This window comes from Telmatherina bonti (assembly GCF_933228915.1).
Source record: "Telmatherina bonti genome assembly, chromosome: 5".
NCBI lineage: Eukaryota > Metazoa > Chordata > Actinopteri > Atheriniformes > Telmatherinidae > Telmatherina > Telmatherina bonti.
Genome location: NC_136623.1, coordinates 24,905,663 through 24,924,108, shown reverse-complemented (window position 1 = coordinate 24,924,108; position 18,446 = coordinate 24,905,663). Strand labels below are relative to the sequence as shown.

The window sequence follows — 18,446 nt, the reverse complement described above, 5'->3', positions numbered from 1 at the left end:
AAGTACAGAGACAAATTTTTATACCCTGACATTGCATGTAGCCAAATGGACAACATTACCTGCCTGTTATCATATATGCTGTTACTGATTGGAGGATATTTTTCCTCTGAATGGTTACACATCTGGTTTTTTTTTTTTTGTTTTTTTTTGTTTTTTCCATTTCAAAGATCTTTATGATTCTAAGAAATGACCAACAGAGGAGTCTTCTGGTCCATACATGTTTGTTTGTTTTAATTGATTTGTATGCAATGTTTAAAATTTTTAGAACATTTAAAAAAATTACTACAAAAAGTAATTGATCGTCAGTCAAGTCTGATGCTAAAACATATCTTCTTTTTTGTTATTGTTTTTGTTTATGCAAGTCATTGTGCCATATGCCATGAGCTTATTGTCTTTTATCATTTCTTTAGACTCCCAAGATGAGCATTTTTTGTTGCCTGAAAACTATTGTTGTAAGCCATATTTTGATGTAAATATTCCTAAGTCAATGTTACACTGTGCCATTTTGCCTCATTTTTTTATATTTTGTAGTAAGTCTTATTCTTTGAGAAAATAAAAATCCCTGCTTGTTTATTATGCCTTTTCGTGTGTGTGTGTGTATATATGCAGTAACATGGCATTAAACCAAGTATTTATGGGTGTACATAAGCTTATCTGTGTCTTTTTCCAATGAATATTTTTAATTGAATTTAAAGAATTCTTCTTACAAGTTTTTTTAAGTGTACTTTTCCACTTGATCTCTATTATTGTTGTCAGGCTCATCTCCCCAGGTCAGTGTTGAAGCAGGCAGGTATTTTCTGCCCTTAGCAGAAGAAGGAACTTGTTTGGCTGGTTCTGACGGAAAGGAAATAAAATCCTGGGGTTTGTCTTTGTCATTTATTTCTAAAGCAAGAAGCAGTGTGAAAACAAGCCTGATTTAAGGAATTTACTCTGATTTATTTACTTAAAAATGCTGAACTGCATTATTTAATCGTGCATTTTAAGATACTCATTTCAAGTTTTATTTAAGTGATAGATTTGTTAGCATGGCAACTAGCAGAAATGTAATTGTACATTAAATTTTAGTGATTAAGAACTTTTTAACAGCAGATCTGCTGATACTGAGGTTGTGAAATAGGGCAAAATCAAGCAGATTGTAGCACTTTTATCATAATGGATGCCTGCCCTTAATTTATATTATTTTATTTCTGCTATATTAAATTAGTTACCCACTCATGTGGAAAAAGATGCATGTTTAACAGCTTAAAAAAAATCCAGTACTCATGAATTTCTTCATCTGTGACAGCTTTTAAGATAATTTTTTCTTTTTGTCGTTTCCTGTGTAACCCCATTACCCCTGCACTCTACGCCCACAAGCACATTCCTGTTTTACCTGTATGAGGTGTCCTCTATAGAGTCGGTTTCACAACTAACATACCACAGAATTGGAGGAATGAGAAGGGCCTGTTCTGCATAAATGACAGTCGATGGTTCCAGTTTTAGGGTTGTTGTGCACTCAATTAAGCATGTTTTCACTTTAATTTAAGACTAATTTTTTTAGTAAAAATGTTTGCGGCGTGAATGTCTGACTTCCACTGTTTTCCATAAGAGGGAGACAAAGCGGCACCATAGAAACTTTTTGTAACGCTCGCATATTTGTGGTCATAGTAAACGTGGGAGGATGGAACTATCTCAACAATATTATTCCATCTGTCTGACTTGAAGTTATATGAATTTAATTTAGTCATGAAGTCTTCAGTCTGGCAAATGGGTTACTGACCAGGGTCATATGAGGTTTTTTTTGGATTGTTTTGTTTTTTATGTTTATGCCCCTGAAGTCCCTTGCGAGTTGATGCATAAATACACTGTGATGTAATTAAGGGGGTTTTTGACAGTTATAGGTAAATTATTTTCAAGATGTTTCAGCATGGACATTGTAGAATTTACAAAAATCTAACAAACAAAAAAAAAAACATTAACAACAAAAAAAAAATCATCTGAATAATACTAAAGTACAACGTCAGAAATTATGGATCTACCAAATGAGTTCCATGTAAAAAAATATATATTTATTTGATATTTTCTGCAAATATATTCCAAACTCATTTATAAAAAGAAGAACGACAGAAAAGCTCCTCAACAACAGACCAAGTAAACTGACAGTAAAGCACTGTCAAATATGGAAAGTCAAATATTTCCGTTTCAGTGGAGGAACTCTGCTAAAGTGACCTCAGCTTCAGTAGAAATGTAGGCAAATCACTTTTTGTTTTTTTTTGTCAGTTATCTGAAACTCACTACCAGGTATCCCATCATCATTAAAGGCATTGCAACCCTAATTCAACTTTCTCTATGACAGTTGGCATGCTTTATCCACTTCTCTATTGACAGAATAGCATGTCGACCAGCAGCTCCAGCAGGTTTGCCTGGCCTATCACAGGCCGGAAGAACAGCTCAGTGATGAGGCAGGGTGTGATGCCCTGCAGCATGGAGGCTGTGAGGAGAATTTGAGCAAAGCGCTCCTTGTGTCCCAAGTGAAGGAGCTGGACCACCTCCCTCAGGGCATGCTGAGCCTCCTGTTGCAAACCCTCAACAAACATGCCTGCCTTCAAATCCGGTACATCTGTTTGAGATTAAGAAATAGAAAAGTTTGGTTATATACATGCATAATTGCTCTTTTAATTGAAGTAAATTTCCTAAAAGCTGAATTAATCAGTACATACCTGGATTAAATATCGTGGTCCCCTTCAGGTATGCATACTCCTTTGGGCTCAAATCTAAACTCCAAAACTTTTTGAGGCAAGATTTGAGCTTACTGACGCCTGCCATGGTGGGCTGCTCCCTGTCCATCTCAGGGCTCTCCTGACGGTTCAGGAGGATCTTTTTCAACATGCTGTCTGCTGGGACATCCATCACTTCAAAGTCCACATGCTCCTGGGCCAGACCCAAAATAAAGAGTGGAGCCCAGCAGCTTTTCAGAAGTGCAAACTGGTCACTTGGTGGAAGCTGGTTAAAAGCTGGTAAATTCTTCATGAAGTGGATGGTTTTAACCAACACTGTTGACGCTTCTTTGCAGATCTCAGTTGGCCTTTTCAAGCACACTATCCGCCAGACCTCACAGTTGCATCTGTGGGGAACCAAACTGTAGCTGAAGTTGTCCTGGTTTGACGGGCTGCTATCCATTTGGCTCAGGATGTTGTAGAGGATAGGATTCAAAAGCCTATCACTGTTGGATGAACAATGACATCGGTTATCCATCTTTTTTCTCTCAATAAGACCGTCTTAACTTAAATATGTGTGTCTTCTCATAGGACGAGCTCTTCATGAAGATGTGAGAGCTGCTGCTTGCAGTCTCCCTTTATTTATAAGGCTGACTCCTCCTGCTGGGTAGACCTTGAAATGTCAATATACCCAATGTGAAAAACAACCGTATGCACTGCCAGGTGACTTCTGAAATAACCCTGGGAAACCGATAAGCTTTTCTCAATGAAAGTAGCTGCTGGAGTAACACATGGATATCAAGAGGGATGGGCCTTATCTTGTGGCCTGTGTCATTAACCCAGGCAGTACCAAGCTACCAAGGACTGCAAAGGTAATCAGCCCCATAGTGTGTCCCTACACCGGCCAGCTCACACCTGTAGAGCTGGAAAGTGGCCAGAGCACAGCAGGGGCATTGACCTAAAAGTTAAGTCTTCACAATGTGCAGTTTTATTGAAATAAATAGGACTAATCTGGGAGCGTTAAGGAAATTTTGCAAGATCAATTTTCAGGAAAAGTACATCCAAAGGCTGCTGTTATAATGCTAAACTAAATGTCAAATGGATCAAAATACAAATGCAAACTCTCTATATTAATTTAGGGATAATAGTTATGCTACTGAGATTATTCACTTCCAGCTAAACATTTATGGAGAGAAATCAGTGGAAAAAGATGGTAACAAATATCTATGAGATGCTGTGTAAAAACATGTAAAACTAGTTCACATACTGAGGAATTAGCCATATTTTTCCTTCAGATAATTTTCATTTCCTTCTGGGGACCTTTTCTGGAAGAACAAATCGCTAAGAACTTTTGTGACATTTTTTTGCATTCATTTGATTCCCAGCTTAAATGAACATAGACAAACCTGACAGCAGTAATTGTGAGTTCTATATAGTGGAAAAAGAGGAAGCACATTTCTCTCCATTGATGGTTTCATTAGTTAAGGGTCCATAAAGGTTTATAAATAGGCTGAAGTGTGCAATAGAGATGGATAAGAAAGAACAAAGTGCCTTAAAATGATTTCTGAAACTCATTTGAGTATTTTATTTATTTATTTTACAAAGACTCAATAGCAGTAAGTTAACATTGAAACTCTAATTAAGCATTAAAAACTAAAGTGTCTGACAATAAAGAATGATCACAACACAAGTAAAAACAATTATGATTACATTCTTTTCATTCATTTCCTTTTTTTACATTAATCAAGACAACTCATTTGGTTAGTGTCTTCCAGTTAGTTGTTATTAATCTGTTTATTATACATGGCCATAGCTTTATGGTTCGGCTTCCTTCTTCTGACACTACAATGCCTCATTTACTTTCTTCAAACCAGGTCATGGGAACATGGCTAAGGCATGTTTCTATTTTAAAAGTTTCCTCTCAGCTGAACGGCTGGGAAAAAACGGAACAGTTTTCTGAGCAACAAGAGTCCAGACATCTTGAAATGGTTCAAAAAGCAATTTCGTAGGAAAAGCTTCCACATCTAAAACCAAGCTTGACACTTAAAAACTACTTTAAAGTATCTTTAAAAAAAATTGTTTTTCTTCATTAGTTAATGTGTATAAATGAGAAAGTTTGGTGCGTTCAGTTTATACAATAGCTGTCTGAGCATAAAAAAGTGATGCGCACACACACACACACACACACACACACACACACACACAGCTATCAGTCTGCCCAGGATAGATTTTTGTTTTTTCCTTGAATACTTGGAATGAATGTGACAGCTTTAGTATGTTTGTAAATAATCTGCCAGGTGACAGTGCTGAACAAAAGGTTTGTGGCCAGGAAGGACAGAAACCAAATCACATTTGTGTTTTTGTAGATATGACTGGGTTCAGTCCAGGACAAAAGCAGAAGATTAATTTAAGTTATCTTAAAAAATATTTTTAATAACACTCAACTTATCATCGACATCTTAATTACATTGAAAGTTGAGAAAGGAACACAAAAAGGGGTAAAAAAAAAAAAAAAAAAGTCTCATCCTGCTCAGAGTCAATATTATTGGTTTCTTAAGCATGCCAAGATCTTTCACTACGCGTTGAATTGGATTTTAAAAATGCCTTCATTGTGGAAGTGAAAATTACTGACCATCTACTTCTAGATTAGATGCCTCTGGAACCATGGATACAGCTTGTGGGGGAGTGAAAGATTTATTGTTGTCAGCGGAAGTTCTGTTTTATACGACAAGTATTTTTATTCTCAAGCAGTCCTTATTGGCCAACAAAATCACAAAATTCCTGTTTATTGTGTTGGTACAATGAGCCATCATCTTAATCCTCTCAGTGCCTGGCACCAAGGTTTGAGACTGATAAGGAAATGACTTTATTACTTTCACAAATAAACTAAAAGCAAAACAACAAGGTGGTTTAGTTTGGACATAAAGCAACATGGACTCTCAACAGTAAAAATGTTTACCACACTGAGGTCACGGGAGCATATTTATGTAGCATATTTGACTCTTTCTATTGAATATGATGCTTGCCAAAATGTTTTCAAATATCGCATAGTGGAAAATGTAAACCATCGAGGAGTCAAGGTCAGTCACGAAGTGGATGACTGCAATAAAGACATTACATGCCAGACACAAATGGCATCACCAGTCACTGCATGTTTGTTTTACTTCATCACTCTCTTTACTCATTCCTTGATGAAATAGCCTACACTGGAAAGTCTTTTAAGGCCCTATTTTTGTCCTGAGGTTAATCTCATTATAAAATGCTGCAATTATTAATGCACGACACAGTGACCATAGAGGATAAAACACACAGGACCAAGGCTGCAAAACATGATAAAATACATTATCATCAAGAAGTGGGCCTTTCTGCAGAATGACCTACAATGCACTCAGCAGCCCTCTAGGTTGGTGAAGCATGATGACAGTTGTAAATGCCTTTGATAAGGCCTCAGTTTATTGAGGTTAGGAGCAGGCAGAGACGGGCACGGAGGACAGACACTTATCTCTGCCAGGACAATAAAAATTAAATGGCTTTTATTATGTAAGTGGAGCAACGGCAGAATTTTGAGATCAAGGAAATCCAAACTGTTCACGTCAGATTAAACATGACGTAATGGTGAAGACCAGAAGAATGATCAAGTCCCCCTTTTTTTTTAGAGCTTCATGTGGTTTGGAATACATACAAAACAATATGAAAACAAACTAATAACTTGTCTGTTAATATTTTCATTATTACTGAGTTATTTTTTAAGGACAATTATGTCAGCAACTCCCACGCCCTCTGAAACTCTATTTGCTGTCCTTCCAAAGCTTTCCTCACAGACTGAATATTGACTTTATATCTGCAGTTACAGTTTTTGTACTGGGTCAGTGAACTGATCACGCTCGCATATGTGTGTGCGTGATAGACATCATGTCAGGAGCATGACTCTTAATCTTATTTGTGCTGCTAATACAATGACTGTTTATCTCGTTTCTAAAAGGTCATCAGCACAAAGATCCATTAATTACCCTGAAAATGAAACTTTTAGAATTTAATAGGCATTTCTATGTAGTGTTCTTTTAGTTTAACCATGACTTCCTTGATGAAACATGCAGCATTGGGGTGGATTTCTTTTAAATATCTGCAGTGATTCTAACAAAAACAGCTGGAAAGCTGCATTTAAATGCTTTTGGTGACACAGTTCTATTTCATTTTCACCAGCATGTTAACAACCCTGCAGGAAAACATTTTAGACATTCATTGCTTTTCATTCAATCATTTCATTTATTTAATTTATTTCAAAGGTTCAATGATTTAAAAAAAAAACAAAAACAAACATTATCGTATCTATCTATCTATCTATATATTTATATATACATATATTATATATATATATATATATATATATATATATATATATATATATATATATATATATATATATATATGTGTGTGTGTGTGTGTGCATAAATATAACTCAGATATATAATCTAGTGAAATGATAAAAATCTCAGTTATATAAAATAACTAAACAGTTCACTGAATTGAACAGTTTCAATTGAACTGTTGAATTGAATTGAACACTTAACAGTTCACTTTATGTCATTAGAACTCAATCTGAGTCCTTTTAGATCATTTTAAAAGTCAGGACTTTATCCTAAAGAGAAAAAAAAAACTGCATTTTAACTTTCACATGTATACATTTCTGGCACTGTACAATGAGTCTGAAAAGTTTATTTGGTTCTAAAGATCTCACTTTTTATGTAAATCCTACACACACACTTTTTGCTTTTAATAATGACTTTTCAAAAACCAGGATGACAATGACTAAGAAAATAACATGAAATGATGTCAGGGTCCAGACACTCAAGTTTAGTTTTATGGCCCATTACTAACAAAACACAAAGATAAAAGGTGAGGTGAAGGCCACAGCCATAGCGTTAGCCTCTGGGTTAATGAACTCTTACTGAGCATATTTCTCATCTGACTAAAAAAGGGCATAAAGAAAGATGATAAGAATTCTCTTAAAATACACAACTTTTTTCCCTTTGTCTTATACAGTTCTATCAATCTTTAATAGTTTGATCTAAATATACAAATATGAATACAATGCATATACTGTAGATCTTTAAAAATAACAGTCTAATCATGACAATTACATGTTAAAAAAACAATCTTTGCTCTGTCAAAGTTATATGAGAGACCAAACTTGTGGTAAATTGGCCTTGATAATTAAAAACAAAAATAAATTTCATGTTGATGATCAAAAAGTCACAAAATCTGAAGGAATCTGAATAACTTTAAAATTCATTGAAATAGTTGCTCCCTCCAAAAAAGTCGACGCATCCACAAGAATATTTAGATACGTACCAGTTACTGGTCGGAAGATGGTAAAAAGATATTAAGTGAAGGCAACAAGCAGGCAAGTGAAAATCAGAGCATTCAGGGCTGTGACCCCCAAAGAGGCAATGTAGCTCCAGTAAATTCTAGGAACAACATCAGAGATCTCTGTCCAGTAGAGCACATACCCACCTATCAGAGTCCACGCCACACTGATATTATATAATGAATGTGGGGCATGAAGTAAAATGATGCAGTAGTAATTCCTTCATTTTTAACAATTTATTGGGAAAAAAAATAGAGCTAACGACCGCAGTTGGTCATGATCTGAAGATGTCAAAATCTTAACAGCACGTTAAAGGGAATTATTTACATACAAGTTGTAACTGGACCAGAACATTTAGCTTTCAATCCAGAGTTAGTTCATGCACTAATGTAGCATTTTTCATGCTACATTGCATGAAATAAATGCACTTTTGCACAAATTTGGGGAAATAGGGTAATTTTTTATGGCACACCTGATGGTCTCTCACGGCACAATGCTTAAAACCCACAATTAACACAACAGATCGCAACAATGCTGTCGCGCTGATAGGACACAGACAGGAAACGGATATGACGTTTGGTTTTGCTCTACTCATGACGTATGCGGATTTAGAAAATAAACAGTTATGGCGGAGCGTGAAGCTGAACTTCCCGTGTATATAGCAGTAAGCAATATTCCCGTAGCCTTCCGTTCAGCAGACCTAAGAAATTACTTCAGTCAGTTTATAGAAAGCGGTGGTTTTCAGTGTTTTCACTACCGACATCGTCCAGAAGTTCTCAGAGACCCGGAGGGGTCCGCGACCGTGGGACGTGGGGAAGATGGCGTGGGCTGTACCAAATCCACGGATCCCGACGAGGCAACAAACAGCAGCTCTTCTTCAAAGCAGGCGGTGAAATCGTGCTGTTGTATCGTTACAGTTCATGCTAAGTACGCTGAGAAGTTCATTAAGATGTATGATGGGAATCACTGGATCCATTCGGAGGGAAACTGGTTGGCCAAACGCTGCATTATCAGAAGAATAAAGGTTTCAAGTGACAAAGGTAAGTGACATGGAGCATTTAAAGTTTATTTAAGTATGTTTCCATGAAGTTAAAAGATAAATGAGAGTATCATTCGGGATCGGTGTAATAACAAGTAATTATGGAGTTGACGTTGTAATGCACACCATAAAATTTAATGGAAAACAAGCAAAAAAAACCCAACAAATTACAACATAGCCATCATTACTCACCAATGGGTGACTGTTAGTAAACGTAAGTGCATAATTACATTTTTATATTTTGTGTTGTCATTTTTATATGTGCTAATCACTGTTAATGTTAACCATTGTGTCTTTCTTTTCCTAGATGGAACGTCCTTCCCCTATAAAACTAAATATGAACAGCGACACCATGTTTCTTTAACAGAGCGTTTCACAGAAGCAGACCTTAAAAACTTACCTGAGCTGAATCCACCAATTCTTATGCAGAATGGGAATGTTGGCACACCAGTAAAAGTGTTTCTCCAGCTTATTCAATCGTGCCGCCTGCCTCCACGACTCATTCGGAAATTGGGTCTGATTTTTCCAAAGACCAGCTCAAACCGTCGTTACGGAAACGTTCCCTTCCAGTACCATGACACATGCACCCTTCCAGCAACAGAAGAGACTGTGTTAACAGCCACTGGGCATGAAATATCAGGGCCAGGCACCTTCAATGCTCCACCCTCGAGGTCAAGGCGGTTGTTTGATCACACAGAAGCAACGGATGCTAATGAGAAACTGAGTGAAGACAGAGATGATGATGCAGAGTCAAATGCTGATGATGTAGGTTAATCTTAAAAGAAAACTCCAGACTGTAAAAAATGTGTTGTTTGCTTAGACTGGATAATCAGTCCTGTTTCCATTTTTTTAAATGATTTGTTCATGTGGGTGTGCAGGATGATGATTTCTGTGAGGAATGGGAACGCCATGAGGCTTTGCATGATGATGTAACGAGCCAGGAGCGGAGCAAAGAGAGACTGTATGAAGAAGAAATTGAGTTGAAGTGGGAAAAGGGGGGTTCAGGTCTGGTTTTCTATACTGATGCTCAGTACTGGCAGGAAGAAGAAGGAGGTATGAATATAAAAAAATCACCAGTCTTATATACAAACAAGTAACATGTTTGTGAAATTTGTATAATAAATTGTGTTATTTTGTCAATTATTTGAGCTAGTATAATGATGAGAAGTCATATAGATTAATTATGTCACCACTTTAGGTTACACTAAATTTTCTCAATGACGTTTTAATATATTCTTGTCCCTTTCTGCTTTCAGATTTTGATGAGCAAACAGCAGATGACTGGGATGTTGACATGAGTGTTTACTATGAAAAAGGTATCTGCCCCTCAGCTGTAACCTACATTAACGTAGGGATTTAAATTCTCATTTAGCCAGAAAAAGATATTTTACTTAACCACTTTCTTTCCCGTGACAGATGGAGGTGACATGGATGCTCGAGACTATGTCAAAATGCGATATGAGAAGAGGCTGAGGGAAGGTGTCGAAGATGGATCGAGCCACAATCAGGCTATTGGAAGCTTTGAGAGGTTCACTAAGGTCAGAAAGTTCCCTTGGTGCTTAATTTGTTGTAACTGTTCGTACCGCTGTATGTGCAATTTTCTTCATGTTTCTCTCTTGGATTAGGGTGTTGGCCGACGTGTGATGGAAAAGCAAGGTTGGAGAGATGGTGAAGGACTGGGAAATAGCCAGCCTGGAATTCCCGAAGCTCTTGAGAATGAAGGGCAACATCCAAACTGCAAAAGAGGCTTTGGGTGCGTGTGAACACTAAAACAGAACCAACTTACATATAATTGTTTCAAATACAAGTGTATGTCTTGGTCTACATGTAAATGAACACCATTTATGTTTTTGTGCAGGTATCATGGAGAAAAACTTATATTACATCCCGTAAAAAAGGCCAAGTCAGACCATCTTATATCTACAGTGTATGATAAACCTAAAGAAATAGATAGAGGGGACACATTACTGCGACGCCAACCAAACACCAGCATGAAGTACAGAGGGTGGCAACCAGGTGGCAGCATTGGACCACATAGATGATTTTTTTTTTTATATATAAATAAAACACCAAGCTTTGTATTACTTGTTTATAGTTTGACTTTTATATTAAAATATTTTTATCCCATGCTGTCTGTCTCTGGGTGTTTTCTCTTTAAAATGTCTACATGCACATTCACTATTCCACATGTGCTTGCTGTCCTTTGCAAGCCAGAGAATTTTGCAGGGATTTTACAAATGCATTAATCAATCATGTAACATGTAACCGTGATCTTAAAGGTATAGTAAGTACGGTAGCAGTCAGTAAACCGGCTACTTAAAGTTAGTATATTTGGAAAGGCTTTTACTTTGACAGGATAATTTGTAACCCGGATGTACTTCAAATTAGCATTAGCTCGGGCTTTCGAAATTTCATAGCGCATGCTAACTTTTGGGTGACGTATGTTAGTTTTTCATCACTACAATAGTAGTTTCCCCGTCAGTCCATAACAATATTTCAAAAGTTTTATTTAGAATTGGGAACTACTTTCTTTTTGTGAATTTATATCGCCACATTAGGGAAGTTGCACAGTTCGTTTACGTGGATTGATGCGTTTTTAGTTTCCTCAGTGATGCTCGGACGATGAACTTTAACATTTTTCAGACCAGTAGAAACTACCACACTTGGATGCTGGATCGTTATCGACAGCCCAGTCTCTTCTGTGTGTGAAGTTCTGCATCCTCTCTTTTGTAGTTTAAAATGTCATCACAGAAAGCTGTAAAACCCTCTCTACGCTTTGGTCAGGTGGTCATTGGACCCCCAGGCTCAGGTAAAACTACTTACTGCCAAGGAATGCAGGAGTTTTTAACCAACCTGGGACGCAAGGTGGTTGTTGTGAATATGGACCCAGCCAATGAAGGAATACCATATTCCTGTGCTGTGGATGTGTCAGAGCTGGTCACTCTGGATGATGTCATGGACAGCCTAAAACTTGGGCCAAATGGTGGGCTTCTGTATTGTATGGACTATATTGAGGCCAATCTGGACTGGTTGGAGAGCAAGCTGAAAAAATACAGTGATTATTACTTCTTGTTTGACTGTCCTGGACAAGTGGAGCTCTACACCCACCAGAGTTCAGTTAGGAATATATTCTCCCAGCTGGCCAAGTGGAATTTCAGGGTGAGCATCTATAGAGGTTAATAATCTTAACATCTTCTGAGTCTTAAACTAATTCATGTATGCATTGAAAATAAATATTGGAATGTTCCTTTAGACTACTTTGAGGTATTAATTCTCTACACACTTGTTTTTTTTTCTTTCCTTTTTTTTTCTTTAAAGCTGACAGCGGTGCACCTTGTGGACTCACATTACTGCGCTGACCCAGCCAAGTTCATCTCTGTGTTATGCACTTCTCTTTCCACCATGTTGCATGTGGAGCTTCCCCATGTCAACATCCTCTCCAAGATGGATTTAATTGAACAGTATGGCAAATTAGGTATATTAGGAGTTGTTTTTTTGTTATATTTGTTTACTTTCACTCACTAAAGAACAATACAAATGATGCAACATGCAGTTTATTTTCTAGATCACACAGTTTGAGTTCAAACATTCATCCACATTGTTGACACTTTCTCCTTTCAGCCTTCAACCTTGACTTCTACACAGAAGTTATGGATCTGAGCTATCTTCTTGATCATTTGGCTGCAGACCCCTTCTTTAAAAAGTTCCACCGTCTAAATGAAAAGTTGGCTGAAGTCATACAAGATTACGGCCTTGTCTCATTTGTTCCTCTCAACGTACAGGTACTGCTGCAATTTTTTTTCTGCAATTTGTTAATATTTTTTCTGACATGTTGCATCAAATGAACTTCACAAACTCAGTATATATGCAGCAGGTGGTGTATGTACCCAGTATGAGCTAATACGTAGAGATCCTCTTGAGCTGATCTGTTTAATCTGGGTCTGTTTTTGTTTGAAACTTTGAACTTATCTTTTGGTATTTAACTTTTACACAAATTTAAATACCCACTCTGTGTACATATATAGTTTTATACTGAATTTCTTTAAATTGCCGACCAGTTTGTCGTTAAACTGAAAGGTTTAGCCCTGTACAGTAATTCTTGGTAGATTTAAAGATTTTCTCACCAAGTTGTAGGTGCCTACTTATTATTTAATTACAACAACTATTCACAAATATTTTTGTGCTGTATGTCACTATTTGTTACAAGTATTTAAAAATGTTGGTAAAGAGAGTTGGCTCTGTTATGGACTTCAGTCTGTGGAAGTGGTGGGTGACAGGAGACTATCAGAGCTGTTGTCATTTGTGGACAGTGCCTCCCATCCTCTACATGAGATTGTCAGAGCACTGAAAGGCACCATCAGTAACAAGTTTCTTTACCCACAGTGCATGTAGGAGAGGTATGGCAGATCCTTTCTCCCCTCAGCTTTCAAACTCCATAATCAGACCAGCTCCCAACAAAGCTGATCATCCACCACCCACAACAGAGCTCATCATTGTGCAATATCTGGTCATAACAACTGCACATATTCACATTAATACCTAATTATTTCGTCAAAAACTGTCCCTTTACACTGCTTTTGTACAAAGCTTTTCCTTGCACTAGATTTAAATCTTCATTATGTATGCAAATACATTTTGCTTACATAATGAAGCTATCTTCTCGTTTTTATTTATTTGGTTCTGTGTGTATCATATACAGCTGTCTTAACACTGAATTTCCCCAGTGAAGGATGAATAAAGGTCTTATATTATGAAAGCTAAAGTAAATGTTTTAAACATTTCTCTGGGGTCTAAAAAACCCTGTTGAGCACAATGCCACTAAATCTATTTAAAACCATTGAATTACAATTTTGTTTAGTAGTTAGGAAAGTGGCAGTATGTGTTTTCTGTCAAATGGATTAATCATTTTTTCCTTTTACATGACAATACTTGTACAAAACGGAGCAAGATGCAAAGTAAATGCATTCTGCAAAAATGTCTAAACTACTGAAATATTGTGGTATTTTCTAAATCGGGGCTCTTGTGGTTATAGTTCTGCATACCACAATACTTGCAGTTTGTGAACTTCCTCAGCAATGCACTTTTTAACCATGTTTCATGTTTGGATTGAAGGCAAACCTAACAGCAAAAAGAACAATTTCTTAGATTTAAGTTCTTTTTTTATTTTTATTATATTTGCAGTTTGTCTCATATTTTGTGTGTGATAATCTGAATTTAAACACACTTTTGACTCTCAGAAAGAGAAAAAACTTAGTGTTGGGGAAAGTTTGAATTTGAGTGTGTCTTTTGCTCATCTCACCAAGCTAAACCTTGCTAAACAAAACAGATGAAGCTCAGTAATCTGTGTCACCACAAGGTTTGGACTCTGAAGAAAGCCTCTCAATACTGTTAGGTTTTCATAGTAGCGGGTAAACGCGTATGACAAAGCCACACCTGTGAAAGTTTGACTGATATTGACTTCACATACCGTGGTAACAAAGAAACCAAAAATACAAATTGTCTGTCTTCATATCCACCATGAAAGTTTTTTTCAGCTAATATTTTGTCAGTGATTAGTTCCTTTGAATTTGTGCAGGGAAATCCCTCAGATCACATGCTTTTCTTTTCTCTCTCTAGGACAAAGAGAGCATGATTCAGGTCTTACGAGCAGTGGACAAGGCCAATGGCTACTGCTTTGGAGACCTGGAGGAGAGGAATCTGCAGGCCATGATGTCAGCTGCTGTGGGTGCTGACTTCCAGTTCAACTCGTATCCTTTCCTAAAAACTGTGGTGACTCACCATGACTCATCTGCTTTAAGAAAAAACTTAACAGCACTTTAAAACTTAATGATACCCTGATTTTGTAATGATATGGAAGTAGGCATTGGCAATTGTTCAAATTAACCTGAATCTTGAAAAAGATATTTAGAATCTAATTATTTTGTTGCGTTTTCCTTAACATGTAACCCTCCAGTACACTCGGTGTGCAAGAGAGGTATGTGGAAACCAGTGGAAAGAGTGTGGAGGAGGAAATGATGGAGTTGTAAAATGAAAATGCTGATTAAAAGGACAATAGTTGACACCTCTTCATCACCAGTTTACCATTGGAGTCTTGGCTAAATCCAACTGATAGGAAAATAGGGAGTCATATATTAGGTGCTTTCACCACACTCCTTAAGAAGGAAGAAAAATATGTTTTTCTTTATTAATAAAAGATGGTCTGCTGAATCTTATTTTGGTAAAAACAAAAATATTTCATATTTCTTTTCTTGAAAGAAATCAAAAGTGGAATCCATCATTTTCATGTCTGATGTTAGTGACTCTCATCATTTTTTAGATAGTCCATTTTCACCTGTGTGCACACATATTTAATGCTACCTCCATCTCAAAACAATAAAGTGACCCCTGTCAATATGGAAATGCTTTCTTTTTTTTACTTTGAGTTATTGATGACGATGCTCTCAAAGTGTTTTCTTTCTTAGATAATTTGATGAATTGTGCTGAAATTGGTGTTCCATCTTGCATACTGTATGTCCTGTAAGCAAGAAAGATGTCTGATACCTTTGAATAAGAAGCATTATTCCTTCTTCTATACAGTTTAATACAACTTATTTGGCAATATGGGAAGCTTCTTAATGCAGTAGTGTGTTTGGTTAGTAATTGGAAGGAGGAACGGCTTCAGAATTTAGGGTTAAATACAATAGTGCAATGTTTCCCAGTCCAGGTCCTCATGACCCCCTGCCCTGCATGTTTTATAGGTAATCCTACTTTAAGACACCTGAATTAAATAAAGGCTCGTCAACAGGCTGCAAAGAACTGGATGAGAAAGTTCAGTAATCTGACTCGGGTGTTTTGGTGGAGGAACATGCATTTAAAACATGCAGGGCTGGGCCCCCTGAGGACCTGGAGTGGGAAACACTGCAATAGTGACATCTGGTTAATCAAAGGTAACTGCAGGAGACTAAGTACAATTAACTGCACATTGGCAAAGATAAGTTGAATCAAAGCCATCTGCAGCTAATAGAAACTGCTACAGTTACTGACTTGAGACAAGACAAAGTGCTGTATGTTCATGCTGTTTGACCAGCAGATGGCACATGTGCTTGGAAATCCTTGTCGCAGATCCGTAAAAGTCTGCTCCAATTCTTGAGAGCAGCCGGAGCAGAAAAATTAAGTCAGGCGGGGAGAGGAAGCCACATTAAATCTGTGTTTCTGCACAACTGGCCCTGTGTCTGGTCTTTGGGATGGCAGATTCTCTGTCTTTCTAAATGCTGCTATAACTCTTTACATTAATGGTTCCCACTGTTTACTGTGGTACTCTTTCTCTACAGGGTAGCCCAGTTTAAAATCTCACTTTCACATTTTCTTTTTAGCTTTACCAATAAAACTAACATGATTTCAGACTAATATTTAACTCCAGGCTTCTTGTGTGTGTGTGTGTGTGTGTGTGTGTGTGTGTATGTGTGTATGTGTGTACTTCTGCTGTGTTGCAGTTATGCTAAAATAAAGCGTGATCCACTTTGTGAGCTCGCACTGATGTGGGAAATCACATTAACCCTGTGTGGTATATGGTGCGGCTGCAAATTATATGTGGACAGCTTCCTGCCTGCTAAGCTCTGTGTGCATTAGGGGGGTGTGTCAGGCAGAATGTTAAATTGTGTTTCGATGTTTGTACATGTGATCAAGTATGCCTCCTCATTGGTACTTCCTGCCTTTTTCCTTTAAGCCCCCTAGAGGTAGATGTGTGTGTTTGTGTGTGTGAAAGGAGAGTGAGCGAGACAGTTTGTGTGTGTGTGTGTGTGTGCTGAAGAGTGAGAACAGAAAGCGAAAGGCAGTCTTGTCCTACTTCCATGGCAAATCTGAATTTTAATCAATACCCAATCGAACAAAACTAAATGCCTCATAAAGATTTCACCTTTTCAGCTTTTAATTATTTCTCACAAAAAAAACTCTCTCAGCTTAGCACACACTTTTCATTACCATCCCACCCCTGCTCAATGCAGTGCACACACCCTGTGTGCCAAAAAAAAAAAAAAAGGTTTGCTTCATTTCTCTGCAGACAAAAGGACTTAAATGCTTCCTTTTTCAAATTGTTGTGAGACTTTGAAACTGTTTACGCATCTTCTTTCTGGTAGATAAGGTCTGGCTCACTCTTTTTCTTTTTTCTGTTTGGTGTAGTTCAGTGTTAGTAGGCTGAGAGAGAGCATGAGCCTGTGCGCCCATCCCCCCACACTCAGCAGAGAGTGTTTCTGCTGGAGTGAGATACAGACAGAGAGGAGAGGGGGTGGTAGAGGAGAGCAGAGCAGGCAGGCAGGGGAGGGAATAAGAGGGAATGTGCATTGGTAGTCTCGTTTGCTGCAAGGCTTCCTCCTTCTGCTGTGGAAAAACCTGTGTTGCCTCTCTTGCCTAAATGCCTCTTAGAAACACTGATAGGAAATAAACCAAAAACAGGGCAAAGGCAAATATATATTTTGAATACGTTTAAACAGGTATCTAAATAGTCATTCAGTCTTACTTTCTTTTAAGACAAGAATAAACTGCCAGGGTAAATAATTTTATAATAATGTGTTGTATTCATGAAGTGAATCATGGAGCGATTACTGAGCAGCTCTATCTCTTACATCACTCCCATATGAATTGTATGGCTATGAATTGCTAAATTTACAACAGTGTAATTCAACATCTGAAACAAACCTACTATTGAAAGATGTGAAATTATCAACATTAAACACAAAACCTAATTAAACTGAATGTAATACAAAATGGCTTGAATGATTTTACTTTTAAAATAATGTTATAGTAAAACAGAAGCGCAAGAGCAAAACTTGCCAGAATGTGGCACAAAATGCCTTCAAAGAGAGACCAAAACTACATAAATGTAACACTATAGTGTCGAAGAAAGTTAACCTAAAATATGTCAAATGAGAGAAGTATGATTCAACACAAGAAAGCAATGTAATTGTGTGCAGATTGCCAACAACCCAGGTCATTGTAAGTGTCTAAATAATGAGCAAATAGCCTGAAGAACTGAAGGAAGCATATAGATGAGAGGTTAAACATCTTCAGAACCCAGAAGTCCATTTGCCTTTTGTATGACGCCAGGAGAACAACATAGTTGTCACACAAAATAGCTAGAAAATGGAGACTAGAAAGAAACAAAAATCAGCATGAATTGAGTGTTTTGTGACTTTATAAGCCTGCATGTATTTTTCTTTTACATGAAAGGTCGTATGTACATCTGTACTCAAAAGCTTGTTGTTGCCTGTGCAATATGTACTTTACACTGTTTGGTATCAAACTGCTTTTTACAGAAACAAGCTGTGGCATTAATATATATGCAGACACATGCACACTTGTTTAATTG

At 37.3% G+C, this 18,446-nt stretch overlaps 3 protein-coding genes across 4 annotated transcripts; 2 read left to right on the top strand and 1 right to left on the bottom strand.

Annotated features, from left to right (window-relative positions):
- Positions 1-2,357: 2,357 nt before the first annotated feature.
- Positions 2,358-3,234, bottom strand: nr0b2a (nuclear receptor subfamily 0, group B, member 2a; the record flags this gene model as incomplete). The annotated part of the gene is made up of 2 exons (XM_079240224.1): positions 2,358-2,599; positions 2,700-3,234. 2 exons carry the CDS (start codon positions 3,232-3,234, stop codon positions 2,358-2,360), a joined length of 777 nt encoding a protein of 258 aa, XP_079096350.1.
- A 5,455-nt stretch (positions 3,235-8,689) lies between these two features.
- Positions 8,690-11,145, top strand: gpatch3 (G patch domain containing 3; the record flags this gene model as incomplete). Its single annotated transcript, XM_079240586.1, has 7 exons — positions 8,690-9,104; positions 9,411-9,868; positions 9,982-10,156; positions 10,360-10,419; positions 10,520-10,641; positions 10,729-10,856; positions 10,962-11,145. The coding sequence occupies 7 exons, from the start codon at positions 8,690-8,692 to the stop codon at positions 11,143-11,145; spliced, it is 1,542 nt and encodes a 513-aa protein (XP_079096712.1).
- A 360-nt stretch (positions 11,146-11,505) lies between these two features.
- On the top strand, positions 11,506-15,490 carry gpn2 (GPN-loop GTPase 2). 2 transcript variants are annotated; one of them, XM_079240215.1, is made up of 5 exons: positions 11,506-12,262; positions 12,422-12,578; positions 12,725-12,885; positions 14,720-14,850; positions 15,057-15,490. In XM_079240215.1, the coding sequence occupies exons 1-5, from the start codon at positions 11,843-11,845 to the stop codon at positions 15,127-15,129; spliced, it is 942 nt and encodes a 313-aa protein (XP_079096341.1). In that variant the 5' UTR covers positions 11,506-11,842; the 3' UTR covers positions 15,130-15,490. The 2 variants fall into 2 exon arrangements, with proteins under 2 accessions (XP_079096341.1, XP_079096342.1); XM_079240216.1 differs by having other exon boundaries at positions 14,720-14,906; positions 15,012-15,490.
- The last annotated feature ends 2,956 nt before the right edge of the window (positions 15,491-18,446 follow it).

Bases quoted from the DNA above. Each gene is read 5' to 3' on its own strand.
- gpn2 (XM_079240216.1), top strand. From the start codon at position 11,843: ATGTCATCACAGAAAGCTGTAAAACCCTCTCTACGCTTTGGTCAGGTG. The intron at 12,579-12,724 runs GTATATTAGGAG...TTCTCCTTTCAG, and splicing joins TGAACAGTATGGCAAATTAG to CCTTCAACCTTGACTTCTAC. The intron at 12,886-14,719 runs GTACTGCTGCAA...TTCTCTCTCTAG, and splicing joins TTGTTCCTCTCAACGTACAG to GACAAAGAGAGCATGATTCA.